The 19,270-nt window shown below is 43.1% G+C and overlaps 1 protein-coding gene across 1 annotated transcript in view; it reads right to left on the bottom strand.

Annotated features, from left to right (window-relative positions):
• LOC135219580 (5'-3' exoribonuclease 2 homolog) overlaps nucleotides 1-15,939 on the bottom strand; it is a gene marked incomplete in the record, with an annotated part of 341,454 nt that extends 325,515 nt beyond the window's left edge. Inside the window, 1 exon segment of the mRNA XM_064256465.1 lies at nucleotides 15,754-15,939. Coding sequence (XP_064112535.1) covers nucleotides 15,754-15,828 — 75 coding nt within the window.
• Nucleotides 15,940-19,270: the final 3,331 nt, after the last annotated feature.

Below are 19,270 nucleotides of genomic sequence, written 5' to 3'. Positions count from 1 at the left end.
GCAGCAGGAGTCAATGAATCCCCATACTCTTGCAAAAGAAGGGCTGTCAAAACTTTATAGTTCGAGAAACCTTCTCTGCCATGAGCCTCGTCTTCCGAATCTTCGTCTAAACCGGGAGGAGAATCCGCCTTAAATACGGGAGAATCTTCACAAACCTCTCTCTCTACTTGGCGCCTCGCGCCTGCTTGACGTCTCGCGCCTGGCTAGCTCCTCGTGCTTGGCTGCCGCTTCTCGCTTGGCTGGCTCTTCGCGCTTGGCTGGCGCCTCGCGCCTGTCAGGATCCTTGTCTGGCGTATTGCGCCTGTTAGGCTCTTCACGCCTGGAAGATGTCTCGCGCCTGGAAGGCTCTTCATGCCTAGATAGTTTTTCACGCCTGGTAGGCTGTTCGTGCCTAGAAAGCTGTTCGCACCTATAAGACTTTTCTAGTCTATCTGGTGCCGCGCGCCTGGCCGACGCTTCGCGCCTGGAAGAAGAGGCCTCACTTCTGGCTGGAGTCTCGCGCCTGGCAGGAGAAAGGAGACGAGACTTCTTAATAGGAAGCCTAGCATCCTTTTTGCGAGGAGGATCTCTCGAAAGAACTCCAACTAAAGAGGCTAACTGTTCTTGTACAGCTAACAAGATCCTCTTCGAAGCTACACCAGCGTCCTCTTCAATGAGAGAAGCAGGAGATCTCGAAGGTGTAAGATCCTCAACTTCAGATTGAGGAGACGTCAAGACCATCTTAGCCTTCTTGATAGATGAGGGGGCTTCCTCCGAGAAGCGCTCCGGGCTCGAGTCAAAAGCAGGTTCTTTCCAGTGCCTTTTCAGTGGCCTAGATAGATCCGAGTCCTTCCACCCTCGTTTAGGTGAAGGAGAACCGGACGAAGAGAAACACTCTCGTAGGACGCTCCTCTTGAAGTGGTCCTGAGCAGTCTGTTGCGAAACAGAGCCTGCTGAAGGGACGCCTGACCGGTGGGGATTCTCCACGACCTCCGTAAGGCTTTCGACTTTCCTTCTCCTCTGGGTATGTGAGCTTGGAAGAGGTCTAGGCCTGGGAGCATCGCAGAGACGGGGAACACTCACTTCACTAAGCATATCGCTATCACTTCCCTTACCTTGCATGGCCGCCATTTTGGTCCTCATCTTATGAAGAGTAGCCTTCAGATCGGCGATTTCAGAAGCCGAATCTGAATGCAAAGCCTGAGAGGGTTCAGATACAGAGGGAGAATCAAATTCATTAATAAAAGGAGAGTTAGACTCAGAAAAAGGCTCAATAGGCCTTGTACTTACACCCTTATGTGCAGCCCGTCTAATTCTATCCCTCTCTAACTTCTTCAAGTAAGAAGTTAGTCTTTTCCATTCATTAGCATTCAACCTTTCACACTCATTACAGGTGTTAGCTAAAGAACATTCAAACCCTCTACACTTACGACATACAGTGTGAGGATCAACCGAAGCCTTCGGTATCCTCACCTTGCAGCCTACATTCACACACATTCTCACACTAACACTTGAATCAGACATTCTAGCAGAAAAATCAAAAGCAAGTCCAAATCCAGTCCACGGTAGCGAATGCCAAAACAACGATCCAAGTACGTCACCAAAAAATCCAATAAAGTTGATCAAAAGTCTTGAAAAGCGAATTCCAGTCAGGAGGTAGTAACAACAATGTTGATACGACAGAGAAAATATGATAGAAAACGAGAATGGTTCCTGGTCCTGCCACCCAGGGCAGGCCGGTAGATCACCTGACCTACCTGTAGCAAGTGGCGCGAAATTTGAATTTCTGTCGGGGACGACGGAGTCTTAGCTAAGTATATATCTGACAGGTAAGTTGATTGTATGAAATTTGTATTTTTCTCAATCAAATCATATGCCCCTCAATGCTAACTTTCCTCTTTTAACCGCTTTCTGGTCATTGCAAATTCGGCCCCATAATTTCTTATGGTGCGAAAACAGAGGCCCAGGGACCGAAAACGATTGCGTCACACTACAGCGATAATCCGGCAGTAAAACATCTTCATATATCCAAAAAGTAAATAATAGAGATATATATGCGCATTACGATTATAACAATTACATGAATAGCCGATAATCTGCATAAATAACTGGTAAACTGTTCTGGAAGAAAGTTGAGTAAAGCAATTATTTACAAAAGGGTAAAACACCACGGCAGGACAAACAGGCCACCTACAATCAACGCTTGCCACCCTCCGAAAAAGTACATTATAACGCGTCCTGACACCGGAGATAGGCATCAGTCGCGACTTCTTGTTGGTGAGAAACGGAGCTAAGCCCTCCTTACTCTCCTTTCAAGTTTTAATTTTCTTTTCCAAAGTTAGAAATTAAGGCCAAATTTTAAGATTTAAACAGTAGGGTTACTGAAAAGGGTGGCCACGGCAGTGGAAATCTCACCAAAACGCTTTAGAAATTTTTACTTACAACTAAAAATGTTTTCGAAGATTGACGCCATCTCGATGTTTACGGTACCGGCCCAAGGTCCTTGTGTTCAACAAAAACTTTGCAATTCATCCTGTGATAAAGTCCCGTTACACCCCACTTGTAACCCACAGACCGCTGGGGCACTTTTCATCACAACAATCGAAACACGGTTTCTCACCAGCAAACAAGTTAGGAGTAAAACAACTGTTTTTGGTAGAAGATGACGAGAGCGTGCTCTTAGCTAATTTTTTTAAATAAACATAGTAAAACATCAATATTTTTACTATTTATGATGATTAATTTGGAAAATGATATTGTTTATGTTACAATAAAGTTTCATACATACTTACCTGGCAGATATATACCATAGCTAAGACTCCGTCGTCGCCCGACAGAAATTCTAATTTCGCGCCACTCGCTACAGGTAGGTCAGGTGATCTACCGGCCTGCCCTGGGCGGCAGGACTAGGAACCATTCCCGTTTTCTATCATATTTTCTCTCTTCCACCTGTCTCCTGCAGGGAGGCTGGGTGGGCCTTTAATTGTATATATCTGCCAGGTAAGTATGTATGAAACTTTATTGTAACATAACAATATCATTTTCATACAATCAACTTACCTGTCAGATATATACATAGCTGATTGGCACCCTTTGGTGGAGGGTAAGAGACAGCTACTTATGGAATAGACAGGTAAACAACATATGTTGTAGGTATAAATAAAACCTTGGTTCCTACCTGATAGGTGGTAGACTTCGTGAGTGTTTGCCCAGTAGTCTGCATCACCTCAAGAAACTTTAGCGAGATATATGATCTATGGCCAAGAGTTCTTGTGGGTCTGCCGAAGGGGTCTTATCCGCTTACTCGGCAGAGCCTGAAAGGACTTTGTCAATGGGTGCTGATCCACTTATATGACAATACACCTTATGAAGGAGCACACAACCAATCCCGACCACCTGATCCTAACCACATGTTAGAAATAAAGATTGTTCAGAGTTATCCCCGAACCCTTCACAACAACCATAACTCAAAAAGCACAATACGCACACACATAATTTTCAAAAAAAAAATTTTGTATACTCATCTAATTAAATATGACAAGAGTTTCTTACTGAACAACAGAGACGGCCGCCCGTGCAGCACCAAGTCCTTTTTGTTAGAAGAGACTCCAGAACATATCTAAAAAGAAGGAAAGTATATACTTAAGGATTGGTGTCGGCTCCCATACCCAGGATCGTATCCGCCGATACGAAAGGACCCAGAAAAAGAAAAACATTTGTCTCATCCAGGTCACACGAACGTCTTTTCAAGTAATGAGATGCAAATACTGAGTTGCATCTCCAAAATGTCGTATCTGATGTTTTTAAGCGACATATTCTTATGAAACGAGAGAGACGTCGCTACTGCTCTCACTTCATGAGCTTTCACTCTTAACAGTCGGAACTCTTCGTCAGGACATATCTTATGTGCGTCTGTAATGACGTTTCTCACAAAGAATGCAAGAGCATTCTTGGACATCAGTCTTGTGGGGTCTTTTACCGCGCACCAAAGACCTTGCCCTAGAGCCTCCCATCTGGTGCTTTAATCTGAAGGTAGAATTTCAGAGCTCTTACAGGACATAGAGACCTCTCTGCTTCTCTGCCTACGAGACTCGATAAGCCTTTGACTTCAATGACTTAGGCAGGGATTCGTGGGATTCTCGTTTTTAGCTAAAAACATGGTCTAAACGAGCAAATAGCTGAGTCTCCCTTGAATCCTACTTTATCCTGCAGAGCATGTAATTCACTAATTCTCTTTGCCGTAGCTAAAGATAATAGGAATAGGCATTTCCTGATGTCTCTAAACGAAGCCAGATGAGGAGGTTCGAACCTTTCGGATGATAGGAACTTGAGAACCACGTCTAGGTTCCAGTTAGGAGGGACCGGTTCCTTAGACTTTGAAGTCTCAAAGGACCTTATGAGATCGTGGAGATCCTTGTTATCTGCCAGATCTAATCCTCTATTCCTGAAGACTGCCGAGAGCATACTTCTGTATCCCTTTATTGTGGATACAGCTAGATGAGATTCTTCTCTCAGGAATGGAAGGAAATCCGCAATTTCGGCTACGAGGTAGTGGAGGAGGACAACTTCTTAGTTTAACTACACCAACTTCTAAAAACCTCCCACTTGGACTGATATACTTGTTCAGTGGAGGTTCTGCGGGCTCTCGCGATCGCGCTTGCAACTTTGCGAGAAAACCCTCTCGCTCTGACGAGTCTTTCGATAGTCGAAAGGCAGTCAGAGCGAGAGCGGGGAGGTTTTGATGATACCTCTCGAAGTGTGGCTGTTTGAGAAGATCCATCCTTCTTGGTAGGGATCTGGAAAAGTCTACGATCCACTCCACCACCTCCGTGAACCAGTCTTGAGCCGACCAAAAGGGGGCTATCAATGTCCCAGGATTTTGAATGGAGGAAAAGCGTAGACGTCTACGTGAGACCAGTCCAGCAGGAAGGCGTTCTACCATCAGAGCTCTGGGGTTACTTTCCACCCGAGCAAAAGACTGCCAGCCTTTTGAAGATGAACGTGGCGAAGAGATCCACCTGAGGAGTCCCCCACAGAGACCAGAGATCTTGACACACCTCTTCGTGTAGGGTCCACTCTGTGTGAAGGACCTGGTTCCTCCTGATGAGCCTGTCCGCCCTCACATTCCTTTCTCCCTGAACGAACCTTGTAAGAAGGGAGATGTTCCTCTGAGACGTCCAAAGTAAAAGATCTTTTGTAAGTTCGTAAAGGAACGAGGAGTGAGTCCCTCCTTGTTTTCGAATGTAGGCAAGTGCTGTGGTGTTGTCCACATTTACTTGAACTACTTTTGTTCGAAACAAGAGGTTCTAGACTCTTCAAAAGCCAGGTGTACAGCGAAGAGCTCTTTGCAGTTTTATGTGCCAAGACACCTGTGCTGTTCCCAGGTGCCTGACACCTCCTTCGAGCCTAATGTTGCACCCCAACCTTTCTCCGACGCGTCGGAGTACAACACTAGGTCTGGGTTCTGGATTTTTAGAGATATTCCTTTGTTCTCTTTCAGAGGGGGCAACCACCATCCCAAGTGTGGTCTTATCTCCACTGGAATGGGAAAGGCGTCTGAAAGATGTCCGGTCTTCCAACTCCAAGACCTCTTGAGGAAGAATTGAAGCGGACGTAAATGAAGTTTTCCTAGCGGGAAGAATGTTCGAGCGAGGAAAGGCGGGTCCCTAGAAGGCTCAGCCATTCCCTTGCCGACGTCTGTTCCTTCCCTAAGAAGAGAGAGACTTTCTGCAAACCTTTTGCGATTCTCTCTTGCGAAGGAAATACTCGAAAACCCCAAGAATCCATCTGAATCCCCAGATAGACTAAGTTCTGTCTGGGGGTCAGCTGCGACTTCTCGAGGTTCACGAGTAATCCCAACAATCTGATCAGGTTTAAAGTCAACGTAAGGTCCTCCAAGCACTGTCTCTCTGATCTGGCCCTGATGAGCCAGTCGTCCAGATACAGAGAGATATTTACTCCTTTGAGGTGAAGAAACCCTCGCCACATTCACTTCATTCAGGCTTGGTGAAAGACCTCGGAGGTAGCTGTGGGAAAAGGACCGAAACACAAGGCCTCTGCAACTGAAAGATCCTTCCCCCGTCATGAAACGAAGGTACTTCTTCGATGAAGGGTGGATCGGGACGTGAAAATAGGCGTCCTGGAGATCCAGAGACACCATCCAATCTCCTTGTCGCAATGACGCAAGAACTGAGGCAAAAGTCTCCATCGAGAACTTCTCCTTCTGAACAAATTTGTTCAGAGAGCTGACGTCTTAGTACTGGTCTCCAGCCTCCCGAGGCTTTCGCAACCAGAAAAAGGTGATTGAATAACCCCGGGGAGTTTGATCCAGTACTAGTTCTATCGCTCTCTGTCCCACATCTGATCCACCATCGATCGAAGAGTATCTCTCAGCACAGGATCCTTGTACTTGCTGTTAGTTCCCCGCGGTGTTTGACGTTAGGGGAGAGTGGCCAGGAAGGGATACGATATCCCTTCCTTATTACAGACTAGATGAAGCTTCTGTGTTTATAAGTGCCCAGGCCTCCACAATCCCAGGAGCCTGGCACCTACTGGTGCTTGGAGGAGAGAAGACATCACTTTCCCTTTTTAAAAGGGACGAAAGGCAGACCTACCTCTCTTCTCAGGAGCCTTCCTTCTTGCGGGAGCTCGGAGGTCGGGCCACCTCGAAAGGGCTGAACTGATGTACTCGGACCTTTCTTTTCCGTCACAGTAGCAGGTTTCTTCTTCCTTGCTGACTGAGTAAGAAGGTCTTGAGTCGCCTTCTCAGTTAATGAACGAGAAATGTCCTTCACTAACTGAGAAGGGAACAAAAAGTCTGACAATGGAGAGTACAGTAGCGCTGCCCTCTGAGAGTGGGAGACCGCTTTGGTCAAAAAGGCACTAAAGACTGTCCTCTTTTTTAAGAAGACCTGCTCCAAATAAAGAGGAGATCTCAACCGAGCCATGCATGTAACCGCTTTGTCTATAAAACAAGACAAAATACACAGAAGGACTTCTGGTTCGAGTCCTTCAGAATCATGGGCTTTCTTGGACATCACCCCAAGGGACCAATCTAAGAAGTTGAAAACTTCTAATACATGGAAGAGTCCCTTGAGGAGATGACCCAGTTCTGAAATGCCCCAAGTTATACGGGCAGAGTTCAAACTTTGTCTACGTGAAGCGTCGACTAGGGTCGAAAAGTCCGCTTCTGTCGAAGACGGAAGAGAAATGCCCATATTCTCTCCCGTCTGATACCAAATGCCTCGTTTACCAGCTAGTCTCGCTGGGGGCATGCAGAAGACCGTTCTTACCAACTCCTTCTTCGACTTCATCCATGAATTTAATGACTGAAGAGCCCTCTTCATCGAAATGGCGGGCTTCATTCTAAGAAAAGACGAAGACTTCTTCGTCTTTGCACTCGAGAAAAGAGAGCGCGGAGGAGGAGCGGCAGGGGTCAAGTCGTCTCCATACTCTTCTAGAAGCAAGGCTGTCAAAACTTTATAGTTCGATAGTCCTTCTCTTCCCTGATACTCGTCCTCCGAGTTTGCTTCTAACTTGGGGTCTATATGAGTCTCCGCTAACAAATCAGGACGTCTTCCCTCTGGGGGAGACAAACTCCTGATAGGAGAGGGACTAAGGGAATGATATTCCTTCCTCTTCAAAGCTTTAATAGAAGCTTCCTTCTTGGAAGGCGCCAACAGCCTAGGCTTCTCTCCATAAAAGGATGACGTCTCCCGCTTGGATGACGCTTCTCGTCCGCCAAGCGTCCTGGCTGACGCCTCCCGCTTGTCTGGCTGCTGACGTCTGGATGACGCCTCGCGCCTGGAAGACGCTTCGCTCTCAACTGGCGTCCTAACTGGCACCAATACCTTGGTTGGAGCCTCGCGCTTATAAGACGCTTTACGCCTATAAGACGCCTCACGTCTATCTGGCGTTACGTTTCTGCCGTAAGATTCCCTCGATCTCGATCTCGAAACCGAAGCCTCTGCGGTATGTTTGGAAGCTTCACGTCTGCATGACGCCTCTTGATTTGCAGGGGAGAGGACAAGACTTCTTGATTGGAAGCGAAACGTCCTTCTTACGAGGAGGATCCCTCGCTAACACTCCCACCAAAGAGGCTAGTTGTTCCTGCACTGCCATGAGAATCTTCCTTGAAGCTTCTCCCACGTCATGTTCAAACGGGGGAGAAGGAGTAGGAAAGCGTTCTTCCACGTCGGGTGACGCTGACGCCACCTTCGCCTTTTTAATTGACGAGGGAGCTTCATCTGAGAAACGCTCCGGGCTCGAATCCAATTCAGGTTCTTTCAAATGCCGTTTCAGAGGCCTAGATAGATCCGACTCCTTCCACCCTCGTTTAGGTGAGGGAGAGGGAGAGGATGAGAAACACTCACGCAGGACGCTTTTTCTAAAGCGACCCTGAGCAGCCTGCAACGAAACAGAGCCTGCTGAAGGGACGTCTGACTGTTGGGGATTCCCCACGACCCCCTCCCTTAAGGCTTTCGACTTTCCTTCTCTCTGGCATGGGAGCTTGGAAGAGGTCTAGGCCTGGGAGCGTCGCAGGGACGATCAAACGCCCCTCCACAAACACTGGGACTCCCACTGTAAAGTTCACTTTCACTACGCCTGTTACCTTGTAAGTCCGCCATTTTGGACTTCATCTGCTGAATTGTAGCTTTCAGATCGGCGATTTCCGAGGCCGAATCAGAAAGTAAAGCTTGTGAATTAGACATATAGGGAGAATCCAACTCATCAGGATTAGAAAAAGGATCAATAAAAGGCTCAATAGGCCTTGTACTCACACCTTTCAAACGTCTAACCCTATCCCTCTCTAACTTCTTCAAATAAGAAGTTAAAAGTCTTCCATTCTTCTGCATTTAATCCCTCACATTCATGACAGGTATTAGTAGAAGAACACTGAAACCCCCTACATTTACGACATACAGTGTGAGGATCAACCGAAGCCTTCGGTATCCTCACCCTGCAGCCTACATTCACACACATTCTCACACTCACATTTGAATCAGACATACTGAGAAAATTCCAAAAAGCAAGTCCAAAATCAGTCCACAGTAGCGAATGCCAAAAACACGATCCAGATACGTCACAAAAAGCGAGAAACGTATGATCAAAGGATGAAATAAGAATCTGAGTCAGGAGGTAATAGCAACAATGTTGATACCACCGGCGACAGAGAAAATATGATAGAAAACGGGAATGGTTCCTAGTCCTGCCGCCCAGGGCAGGCCGGTAGATCACCTGACCTACCTGTATCGAGTGGCGCGAAATTTGAATTTCTGTCGGGGACGACACAGTCTTAGCTATGTATATATCTGACATGTACGTTGATTGTATGAAAATATTCGTTATTGAAAAAGTAACTCGACTCTGACTCAAACTGTTTTGGTAGAAGATGACGAGAGCGTGCTCTTAGCTAATTTTTTAAATAAATAGTAAAACATCAATATTTTACATATTTATGATGATTAATTTGAAAATATTCGTTATTGAAAAAGTAACTCGACTGACTCAAATTTAAGTAATTATTTTTCGGAATTAGAACGTTCTTTTAAGTATGTATTATGACGTCACGACATCTTGACTTTCGTACCTATTGTAAATAATTGCTATACTCAACTGTCTTGCAGAACAGTTTACCAGTTATTCATGCAGATTATCAGCTCTTCATGTAATTGGTATAATCGTAATGCGCATATATCTTTATTATTTACTTTTTGGATATATGAAGATGTTTTACTGCCGGATTACCGCCGTAGTGTGACGCAATCGTTTTCGGTCCTGGGCCTCTGTCTGTTTTCGCACCATAAGAAATTATGGGGCTGAATTTGCAATGACCAGAAAGTCGTTAAAAGAGGAAAGTTAGCATTGAGGGGCATATGTTTTGACTGAGAAAAATACAAATTTATTCAATAGCTAGCTTGTAAAAAATACTTGGTTATAAAAACTTAATTGACAACTAAGCAGCATGTCTACTATGGGTTTCAGAGACAGTGCGAGATTTTGCTATAGTGCATTACACCCAGTGCCGTAATTTATAAGGGTATCGTGAATCCCTAATCGTAAAGAATAACGACACTTGTCCTTGTACCAAGAGACAAAAACTCCATTATGCAGAAATGGATACGAACACAAGTATAAAGCTCCACCTAACCCCCCCCTCCCCACCGCCACCCCTTTTCTTCTTCGTTCCTCCGCCTTCCGTTTCTCTCTCTCTCTCTCTGTTGCCATTCGGTATGTGTGACCCTCCAAACTGGGTATAAGACTACACACAAAACGTTGAAATTGGTGAAATTAGGCTATATATTGGAAGTATATATACATAAATATTAAAGCAATTTTATCATTATTGCATTACTATGACAACTAGAATTCATGGAAACAGTTTATAATAATGGAACGGTGTATGTGTGAAGCCTCCACTAATGTGGCAACGATGATTTTGCCATTCTTAGCATGCAAACATTAAGGTTACATTTATTCTGGTATACGATTATTAAAGAAATTCAAAATACTAATATAGACTGAAATCAATGAAAAGTGCTGGCAAAAAAAAAAGCAAAAAAAAAAAAAAAAAAAAAAAAAAAAAAAAAAAAACTTATGTATATAATTCACTTTTCCGTAGTCGTTACTCTATGCATTTTTCCGTAGTCGTTCCTCTTTGGTTTTCGGCAGCCAGATGTACGAAAACGTTAGAAACATTTGATTGTATATACTTTAGAAATATCTGTAATTTTTCGGGGTAATTTGGTTGCAAAAAAGGGATAATATACATGAATTAAATTAAAATTTTTAAATAACAAAGTAAATGAACCAAACAAAAACTTCTTTCAGTTTTCTTCTGAAGATTGAAAAAGAAACCCACAAATTCAATTTGTAACTTGTTTACTTCTAAGTATTTACATTTAGTTTACTCCACACTCGAGTATTTTCAGGCCCTTCTGTGGCCCATTCTCAAGAGATGTTAGCCTGGGTCAAGGCCCAGCAGTCTTCTCAAGACTGCTGGGCCTTGACCCAGGCTAACATCCCAAACATCTCTTGAGAATGGGCCACAGAAGGGCCTGAAAGTACTCGAGTGTGGAGTAAAACTAAATGTAAATACTTAGAAGTAAACAAGTTACAAATTGAATTTGTGGGTTTCTTTTTACAAAGTAAATTTAAACTAAATAAAGAGTAAAGTAAACAATTTAGGGAATAAAATCTTGCAGTTCGTCGTCTGCTGTTCGTAACTGTGTTTGTGGTGCGCGCGCTTAGAAATCAGGAACAGCAATGGGTTTAAAGTGCAATGTGGAGTGAACTGAGACCAAAATGTGTATAATAACAATCAAATAAGCACTGTGGAGTTTCAGTTGTGATGGCAGTAAGGATAAAAACCACCAATTACAAGGTAAGAATGAATTCAGTTCAAACCATATCCCCGGGAATAACAAGTTTCATACTTTCACTAATATAGGCAACAAAATGTTGTTTTATTGTGCTGATTACAACTGCAATCTTGAGTAACATCAATAAACGTTACAAATATACGCTAACATCGTTCAAATGAGTGCTGGGAAGGCTGGGGAAAGATGGTGGCCGTCACTGATCAGAACCTTCCATGCAAAACGTAGCCGCCATATTGGATTGCAAAACTGCCTTGAAAACATATTTTACGAAGAGCTCACATGCTTATTTTAGTTCGTATGGGGCTTTCATATATCACATTATGTTGACGAAACTTCGATCTTTTAAATGGTATGCTTAGAGTTGCAATTGCATTCTTGTTTCACCAATTAAATATCGAGTGAATAAGACCCGTCCACCGTGGTGAGGGTTGGCCTTCCGTGGTGTTTTACCCTACGTGCGAAAGTCAAGATGTCGTGACGTCATAATACAGGACTTCAAAGAACGTTCTAATTCCAAAAAATAATTACTTAAATTTGAGTCAGAATCGAGTTACTTTATCAATAACGAATATTTTCAAATTAATCATCATAAATGTGTAAAATATTGATGTTTTACTATATATTTAAAAAATTATCGAAGTGCACTCTTTGTCGTCGTCTTCTACAAAACAGTTGTTTACTCGGTGAGGGAAAGTTTTCCGATTGTTGTGATGAAAGTGCCCCAGCGTCTGTGGGTACAAGTGGTGTGCGGATTTATCACAGGAAATGGTTAGTTTATTGACACAAGCGACTCCGTAAACATCGAGATGGCGTCAATCTTCTAAATATTTCGAGTTGTAAGTAAAAATGTTGAACGCGTTTTGGTGAGATTTGCACTACGTTTGACACCGTTTTCACTACCCTCTGTTTAAATCTTAAAATTTGGCCTTAATTTCTAACTTTGGAGAAAATACTTACTTCGAAAGGAGAGTAGAGGTTTTTAGCTCCATTTCTCACCAACAAGAAGTTGCGACTGATGCCCATCTCCGATGTCAGGACGCGTTATAGGGGGAAACATCACGACAGGCCAACCCTCATCACGGTAGACGGGTCTTATTCACTCGATATTTAATTGGTGAAGCATGAATACAATTGCAACTCTAAGCATACCATTTAAAAGACTGAAGTTTCGTCAACATATTGTGTAATATGAAAGCCCCTTACGAACTAAAATAAGCATGTGAGCTCTTCGTAAAATATGTTTTCAAGGCAGTTTTGAAATCCAATATGGCGGCTACGTTTTGCATGGACGGTTCTCATCAGTGACGGCCACCATCTTTCCCCAGCCTTCCCAGCACTCATTTGAACAATGTTAGCGTATGTATGTAACGTTTATTGATCTTACTCAAGATTGCAGTTGTAATCAGCACAATAAAACAACATTTTGTTGCCTATATTAGTGAAAGTATGGAAACTTTTCTTCCCGGGGTCATGGTTTGAACTGAATTCATTCTTACCTTGTAATCGGTGATTTTTATCCTTACTGCCATCACAACTGAAACTCCACAGTGCTTATTTGATTGTTATTATACACATTTTGGTCTCAGTTCACTCCACATTGCACTTTAAACCCGTTGCTGTTCCTGGTTTCTAAGCGCGCGCGCCATAAACACAATTACGAACAGCAGACGACGACAGACGACGAAACTGCAAAGTTTTATTCCCTAAATTGTTTACTTTACTCGTTATTTAGTTGAAATTTACTTTGTTATTTAAAAATTTTGATTTAATTCATGTATATTATCCTTTTTTGCAACCAAATTACCCCGAAAAAATTACAGATATTTCTAAAGTAGATAAAATCAAATGTTTCTAACGTTTTCGTAACATCTGGCTGCCGAAAAACCATAGAGGAATGAATACGGAAAAGTGCATAGAGGAACGACTACATTTTTTTTTTTTTTGCTTTTTTGTTTTTGCTAGCACTTTTCATTGATTTCAGTCTTTATTAGTATTTTGAATTTCTTTAATAATCGTATGCCAGAAATAAAGTAACCTTTAATGTTTGCAGTTTGGAGGGTCAACACATACCAAATGGCTACAGAGAAAGAGAGAGAGAGAGAGAGAGAGAGAGGAGAGAGTGAGAGAGATGAGAGATAGAGAGAGAGAGAGAGAGATAGAGAGAGAGAGAGAGAGAGAGAGGCGGAGGAACGAAGAAGAAAAGGGAATGGCGGGTGGAGGTGGAGGGGGGGGGGGGGGTGGGGGGAGAGGGTAGGTGGTGGAGCTTTATTACGCGTGTTCGTATCCATTTTCTGCATAATGGAGTTTTTGTCTCTTGGTACAAGGACAAGTGTCGTTATTCTTTACGATTAGTGATTCACGATACCCTTATAAATTACGGCACTGGGTGTAATGCACTATAGCAAAATCTCGTTCTGTTACGAGTGTTCGTTACAGAAATAGGTATTGCCCAAAAACGTGCTTGCACTGTCTCTGAAACCCATAGTAGACATGCTGCTTAGTTGTCAATCAAGTTTTTGATAACCAAGTATTTTTTACAAGCTAGCTATTGAATAAATTTGTATTTTTCTCAGTCAAAACATATGCCCCTCAATGCTAACTTTCCTCTTTTAACGACTTTCTGGTCATTGCAAATTCGGCCCCATAATTTCTTATGGTGCGAAAACAGACAGAGGCCCAGGGACCGAAACGATTGCGTCACACTACGGCGGTAATCCGGCAGTACAAAAAATCTTCATATATCCAAAAAGTAAATAATAAAAGATATATATGCGCATTACGATTATAAAACAATTACATGTAGCTGATAACAATCTGCATGAATAACTGGTAAACTGTTCTGCAATGACAGTTGAGTATAGCAATTATTTACAATAGGTACGAAAGTCAAGATGTCGTGACGTCATAATACAGAACTTAAAGAACATTCTAATTCAGAAAAATAATTACTTAAATTTGAGTCAGAGTCTAGTTACTTTTCAATAACGAATATTTTCAATTAATTCATCATAAATATGTAAAATATTGATGTTTTACTACTTATTTAAAAATTAGCCAAGAGCACGCTTCTCGTCATCTTCTACCCAAACAGCTGTTTACGCCTGGCTTTTTGTGGGTGTTGAAAATCGTGTTTCGATTGTTGTGATAAAAGTGCTCCAGCTCTGTGGGTACAAGTGGTGTGCGGATTTATCACAGGAAATGGAAAGTTTGGTGTTGGACACAAGCGACTCCGTAAACATCGAGATGGCATCAATCTTCGAAACATTTTTATTTTTAAGTAAAATTTCTAAAGCGTTTTGGTGAGATTTTCCACTGCCGTGGGCGCCATTTTCAGTACCCTCTGTTTAAATCTTAAAATTTGGCCTTAATTTCTAACTTTGGAGAAAATACTTACTTCGAAAGGAGAGTAGAGGTCTTTAGCTCCGTTTCTCACCAACACAGTCGCGGACTGATGCCCATCTCGGGTGTCAGGACGCGTTATAATGTACTTTTTCGGAGGGTGGCTAGGTGTTGATTGTAGGTGGCCTGCTTGGCCTGGTGTGATGTTCTACCCTAGGGTAAAAAACCGCATGGTACAGGAACGGACCATGTACAATCAATGTGTACAACCCCAAAAAAAGTACATTATAACGCGTCCTGACATCGGAGATAGGCATCAGACGCGACTTCTTGTTGATGAGAAACGGAGCTAAAGACCTCTACTCCGGTGTCAGGACACGTTATAGGCTAATGTACTTTTCTTGGGGTTGTACACATTGATCGTGTATGGTCCACCCCTGTACCATGCGGTTTTTTACCCTAATGTACTTTTTTGGGGATGGTCCACTCTGTACCCTACAGTTTTTTACCCTATAATGTACCTTTCTGGGGTGGTACACATTTATCGTACATGGTCCACCCCTGTACCATGCGGTGTTTTACCCTAAGTACTTTTTCGGAGGGTGGCACGCTGTGACCGTCGGTGTGTTGAGCCAGTTCATGCGGTTGTTTACCCTAGGCAAAACATGGCGAAATACATTTGACGCCCCAATTCCTGGTGGCTTTCGTATTCGCGGGGACGAACGATGCGGAATGCTTATATAGAAATACCTAGCCTAGGCTTAGTCTTGGCTAAGTATGCTAGGATACCTAGGCTACCTGCCCATAGTACCTACTAGGTACACATGACGTTTCAAGTATGCATTAGGCTACCTAAATTTCATAATGATTACCTTACTACTACCTAGTAATACAGTATTCGCCACACCCACTACAATACGGTTAAAACCCGAGATTTCTTTCAGTGTGGTAACTAGGTACTAGTAGTACCTAGGTACCTATGGTGCAGGTTTTCGGTAGCTTAGCTTCCCAGGCGTCAACGTTCTGAACCAGAGGAAAACTTCAAAAGCCTTACCGTATCTTCCACACAGTCGATAATTACTGAAGGATATTTCCTGGATAACCACCTAAAGAATGCCGGTACACCCATATTGCGTACTCTTCAAGAAGACTCGGGAGTCCTGTTATATCAATCCATAAAACCACACGCTCTATTACGACTCTTGGAAACAACAGTAGCAAGGCAGCCGGTTGTTATTTCCTGATTGTATTATGGTGACCAGAACCTTTGTTTTTTCTTATTCCGATAAGATTATTATTCAATAAGAAAAACTTAATTAAATGTAAATGGATAAAACATTTTCTGCAATTTCAAATAGCTCTACTCTCTTTTTTATTTTTTAAAAACCTGAATCATGATACGGATTTATGTCGGGGATAGCGCTAGCATTTTGTGATATGGTCACAGACGAATAAGTAGTATGCTTTCAGTTCAAATGACCGCGTTTAACCTCGTTGAAACTTCCTTTGGTATTTCATTGGGTAACAGTCATAGTATATAATAGTAATCAAGAATGCAGTATAATCACAAAAACTCAACTTTTACATATTGTCTTGAATTATAGGTACGTTGAGAGAAGGCCAATGGAACGGGCAACTCAAAAGCAATCGTCTAACCCAAAGCAGAGTAAAATAACAGGAAAAGTTAAGTAATTTTGTAATTAGGGAACAATATATGTTACATAACTCAGGGAATATCATCAGAGTAAATGCAATAGGCAGAAAAGATAATTTCAATTCACTGCAGCAATAGACTAAATATGGAGTTATCAATGTTAACGCCAGTGGATATACATAAATTGTTTCCTCAAGCATTAGGTTTGTAGGGACGACATTCGAGCGAATGTTCGCCTTTCCATTGTAAAAATCTTTTAATGTATATATGTCTGGAATCCGTTCCCTCTATGTAATGTTATTCGCGTATATTCGTCTGTGAAGAAACATTCACAGCGGGGCCCTAGCTGTCGATCCCTTTTGTATGTTCGTACGTGAGTGACGGACATCACGCTTCCGTCCGTACGCCGCCTTATTTACAGCCTCATTTGCCGAATAATCCTCTATGGGCTGCTTTAGGAGCAAGAGCCCGAGCTGCCATAAGTCCACCTTAATCTCAAACAACAACAACGAATAATCCTAAGGGCTGGTCTAGGAGCAAGAGCCCGTGCTGGCATAAGACCAGCTTAATCTTAAACAACCAAATAAAATTAGTTACTTGCTCTCCTCGTCTCACTCGGTCCTCACAGGTTAAAATGTTTAGCTTTCACTGAAAAACAATTTTTTACTAAAGGTTAGACTAAAATTAGAATTTTTTTCTAAACATTGAGAAACGTAACCTACTTACTAACTTAATAATAATTATTATTATAATAATAATAATTGTCGTAAATAAATCAACGATTTGAAAGCTCTGTTCACACATTCACATATCAAGTCACGACTGAACCATGAACGGAAATTGGTAGTTGGAAACCGCTTACGAAAGTACTACGAAAATATTCCGAAATGCATATTTATGGTCGTGGGCATTCGTGGTGGAGTCGGGAGATAGTTACGAACCATCCCAGCATGCTTGGGGAGCCGCGATTGCTTCGACCTGTTCAAAAGATACGTGGCTGCTCATGCTATGGAGGAGTTATGGAGTTCCATTTGACAACGTCTGTGTGTGTGAGAGAGAGAGAGAGAGAGAGAGAGGGTAATTGGTGGTTGGATGGTTAACGACTGAATGGCTGTTGGTGAATTCTGGGTTGTCTGCTGGTGGTGTGGGGGTTTTGAGTTCTGTGTTTTCAGTTAAGGTAGGTTTACACTTAAGCACTTTTGTGTTGTGGGCTGTTACAGTGTGGGACCACAAAAAACCGCATGAAAATTGGCGCTGTGTGGAGAAAAAATTGCCATTATTGGGCGGCGTGCCGCGGACCCGTGTGGTGTGTTACGGGCATGTTACGGTGTGTTGTTGCAGTGTCTAGCAAAGTGTTACGGTGTTGGTGTGGTTTTATGGTGCGTGTTGCTATGCCAGGGCATGCCCTCTTGCGGCTTTGTTACTCCATGTAGCGGTGTGTTGCGGAGTTGTTGTGTAGTGTGTGCACATGTGCACGAGACACAACATGGAACGGTGCATGACTGTTGCATATGTATTGTGCCACACCATGCCAGATATGAACCTTGGGTATGTATAGAGGCCTGCCAAGCACATCCTTCATTCCACGCCCACCCAGCATGCAATATGGACCTCCATAGCCTCTCACCCCAGGAGACCCAGAGATTTTTGGTAGCTGTCCTGTGTCTCTGTGCAGTCCAGGTCATTGGCGGGTTGAGAAGACGTACTACAGTGCCACACCCACCTGCACAATTATGCAGAGAGGACGGCAGGGCAGGGCGGATTTGGGCTCGGGAGTGACTGACACGGCAACAACTACATGGAGACTACGACTAGCTGCTACAAGAACTGAACAAGGAGGACTGCAAAGGACACAAGAATTTTCTGCGCATCTGCCCTGAATTGTTCAAGGAGATAGTCAAAAGGCTGACGCCCATTTTGAAGAAGGACATGAAAATGCGGCGTATATAAGAGGTTGGACTCAAGTTGGCGTTCACTCTCCGCCACCTGGCAAGTGGGAATGACTGTACAAGCCTCCAATACAGCTTCGAGTCTCCAAGAGTTCCATATGCCGGTTTATCTCATTAGTCTGCCAAGCCATTGTCGACACATACAAACCAGAATTGATGAAGTGCCCCAAGACACCAGAAGAATGGAATGACGTAGCAAAATGATTTGCCTCAAAGTGGAACTACTTCAATTGTGTGGGAGCCTTGGATGGGAAGCACGTTGCGATCAAGAAACCCAAAGGTGGAGGATCACTGTACTTCAATTACAAGAAGTTCCACAGCATTGTCCTCATGGCCCTCTCCAATGCAAAGTACAGGTTCCTGTTCGTCTACGTCTGTGTAGAAGGAGGTGCCGGGGATGGAGGAACCGAATAGGAATCCCACAAGACAGAAATCTGCCCAACGACGAACCCATCCCCTTCCATATAGTCGCCGACGATACCTTCGCTCTAAAGTCGTGGATGACGAAGCCCTACTCCCACCAATCACAAGATCCCACCAAACGACTATATGTTGGTGTCTCTGTCGTTATTTACAAATAAGTCACCAAGTTGTACTTTTGGTTTGCATTGCAAACATCGGCTGGTATAACCCCATCCATTCTTAGCTATGTCTCCGTTGACTGTAAAGATATTCTCTATGTTTCAATTAAATTATTTCTTTCTTGGTAGAGGTTAAGTCATGGAAACACATAGTACAAAATATAAGTTATATTCTTCTAGCTTACATCGTTGGATAGATGCAGAGAAGGTTCTGAATAGATGTTCAAGCAAAGAGTAGTAGGGTAAGCCTGAGATACAATTCGTTTACAAATGATAGGCAAGCAAACACTGCTCAATATACAGACGTATGAACTAACACACATAACTAGATTAGTCACGTAGGCTACATCGTCTCGTGGGAAAGTCAAAATGATTCCCAGAGAAGGC

The sequence above is a fragment of the Macrobrachium nipponense genome, chromosome 1 (genome assembly GCF_015104395.2).
Source record: "Macrobrachium nipponense isolate FS-2020 chromosome 1, ASM1510439v2, whole genome shotgun sequence".
NCBI classification, from domain to species: domain Eukaryota; kingdom Metazoa; phylum Arthropoda; class Malacostraca; order Decapoda; family Palaemonidae; genus Macrobrachium; species Macrobrachium nipponense.
This window is presented reverse-complemented; position numbering and strand designations above follow the sequence as displayed.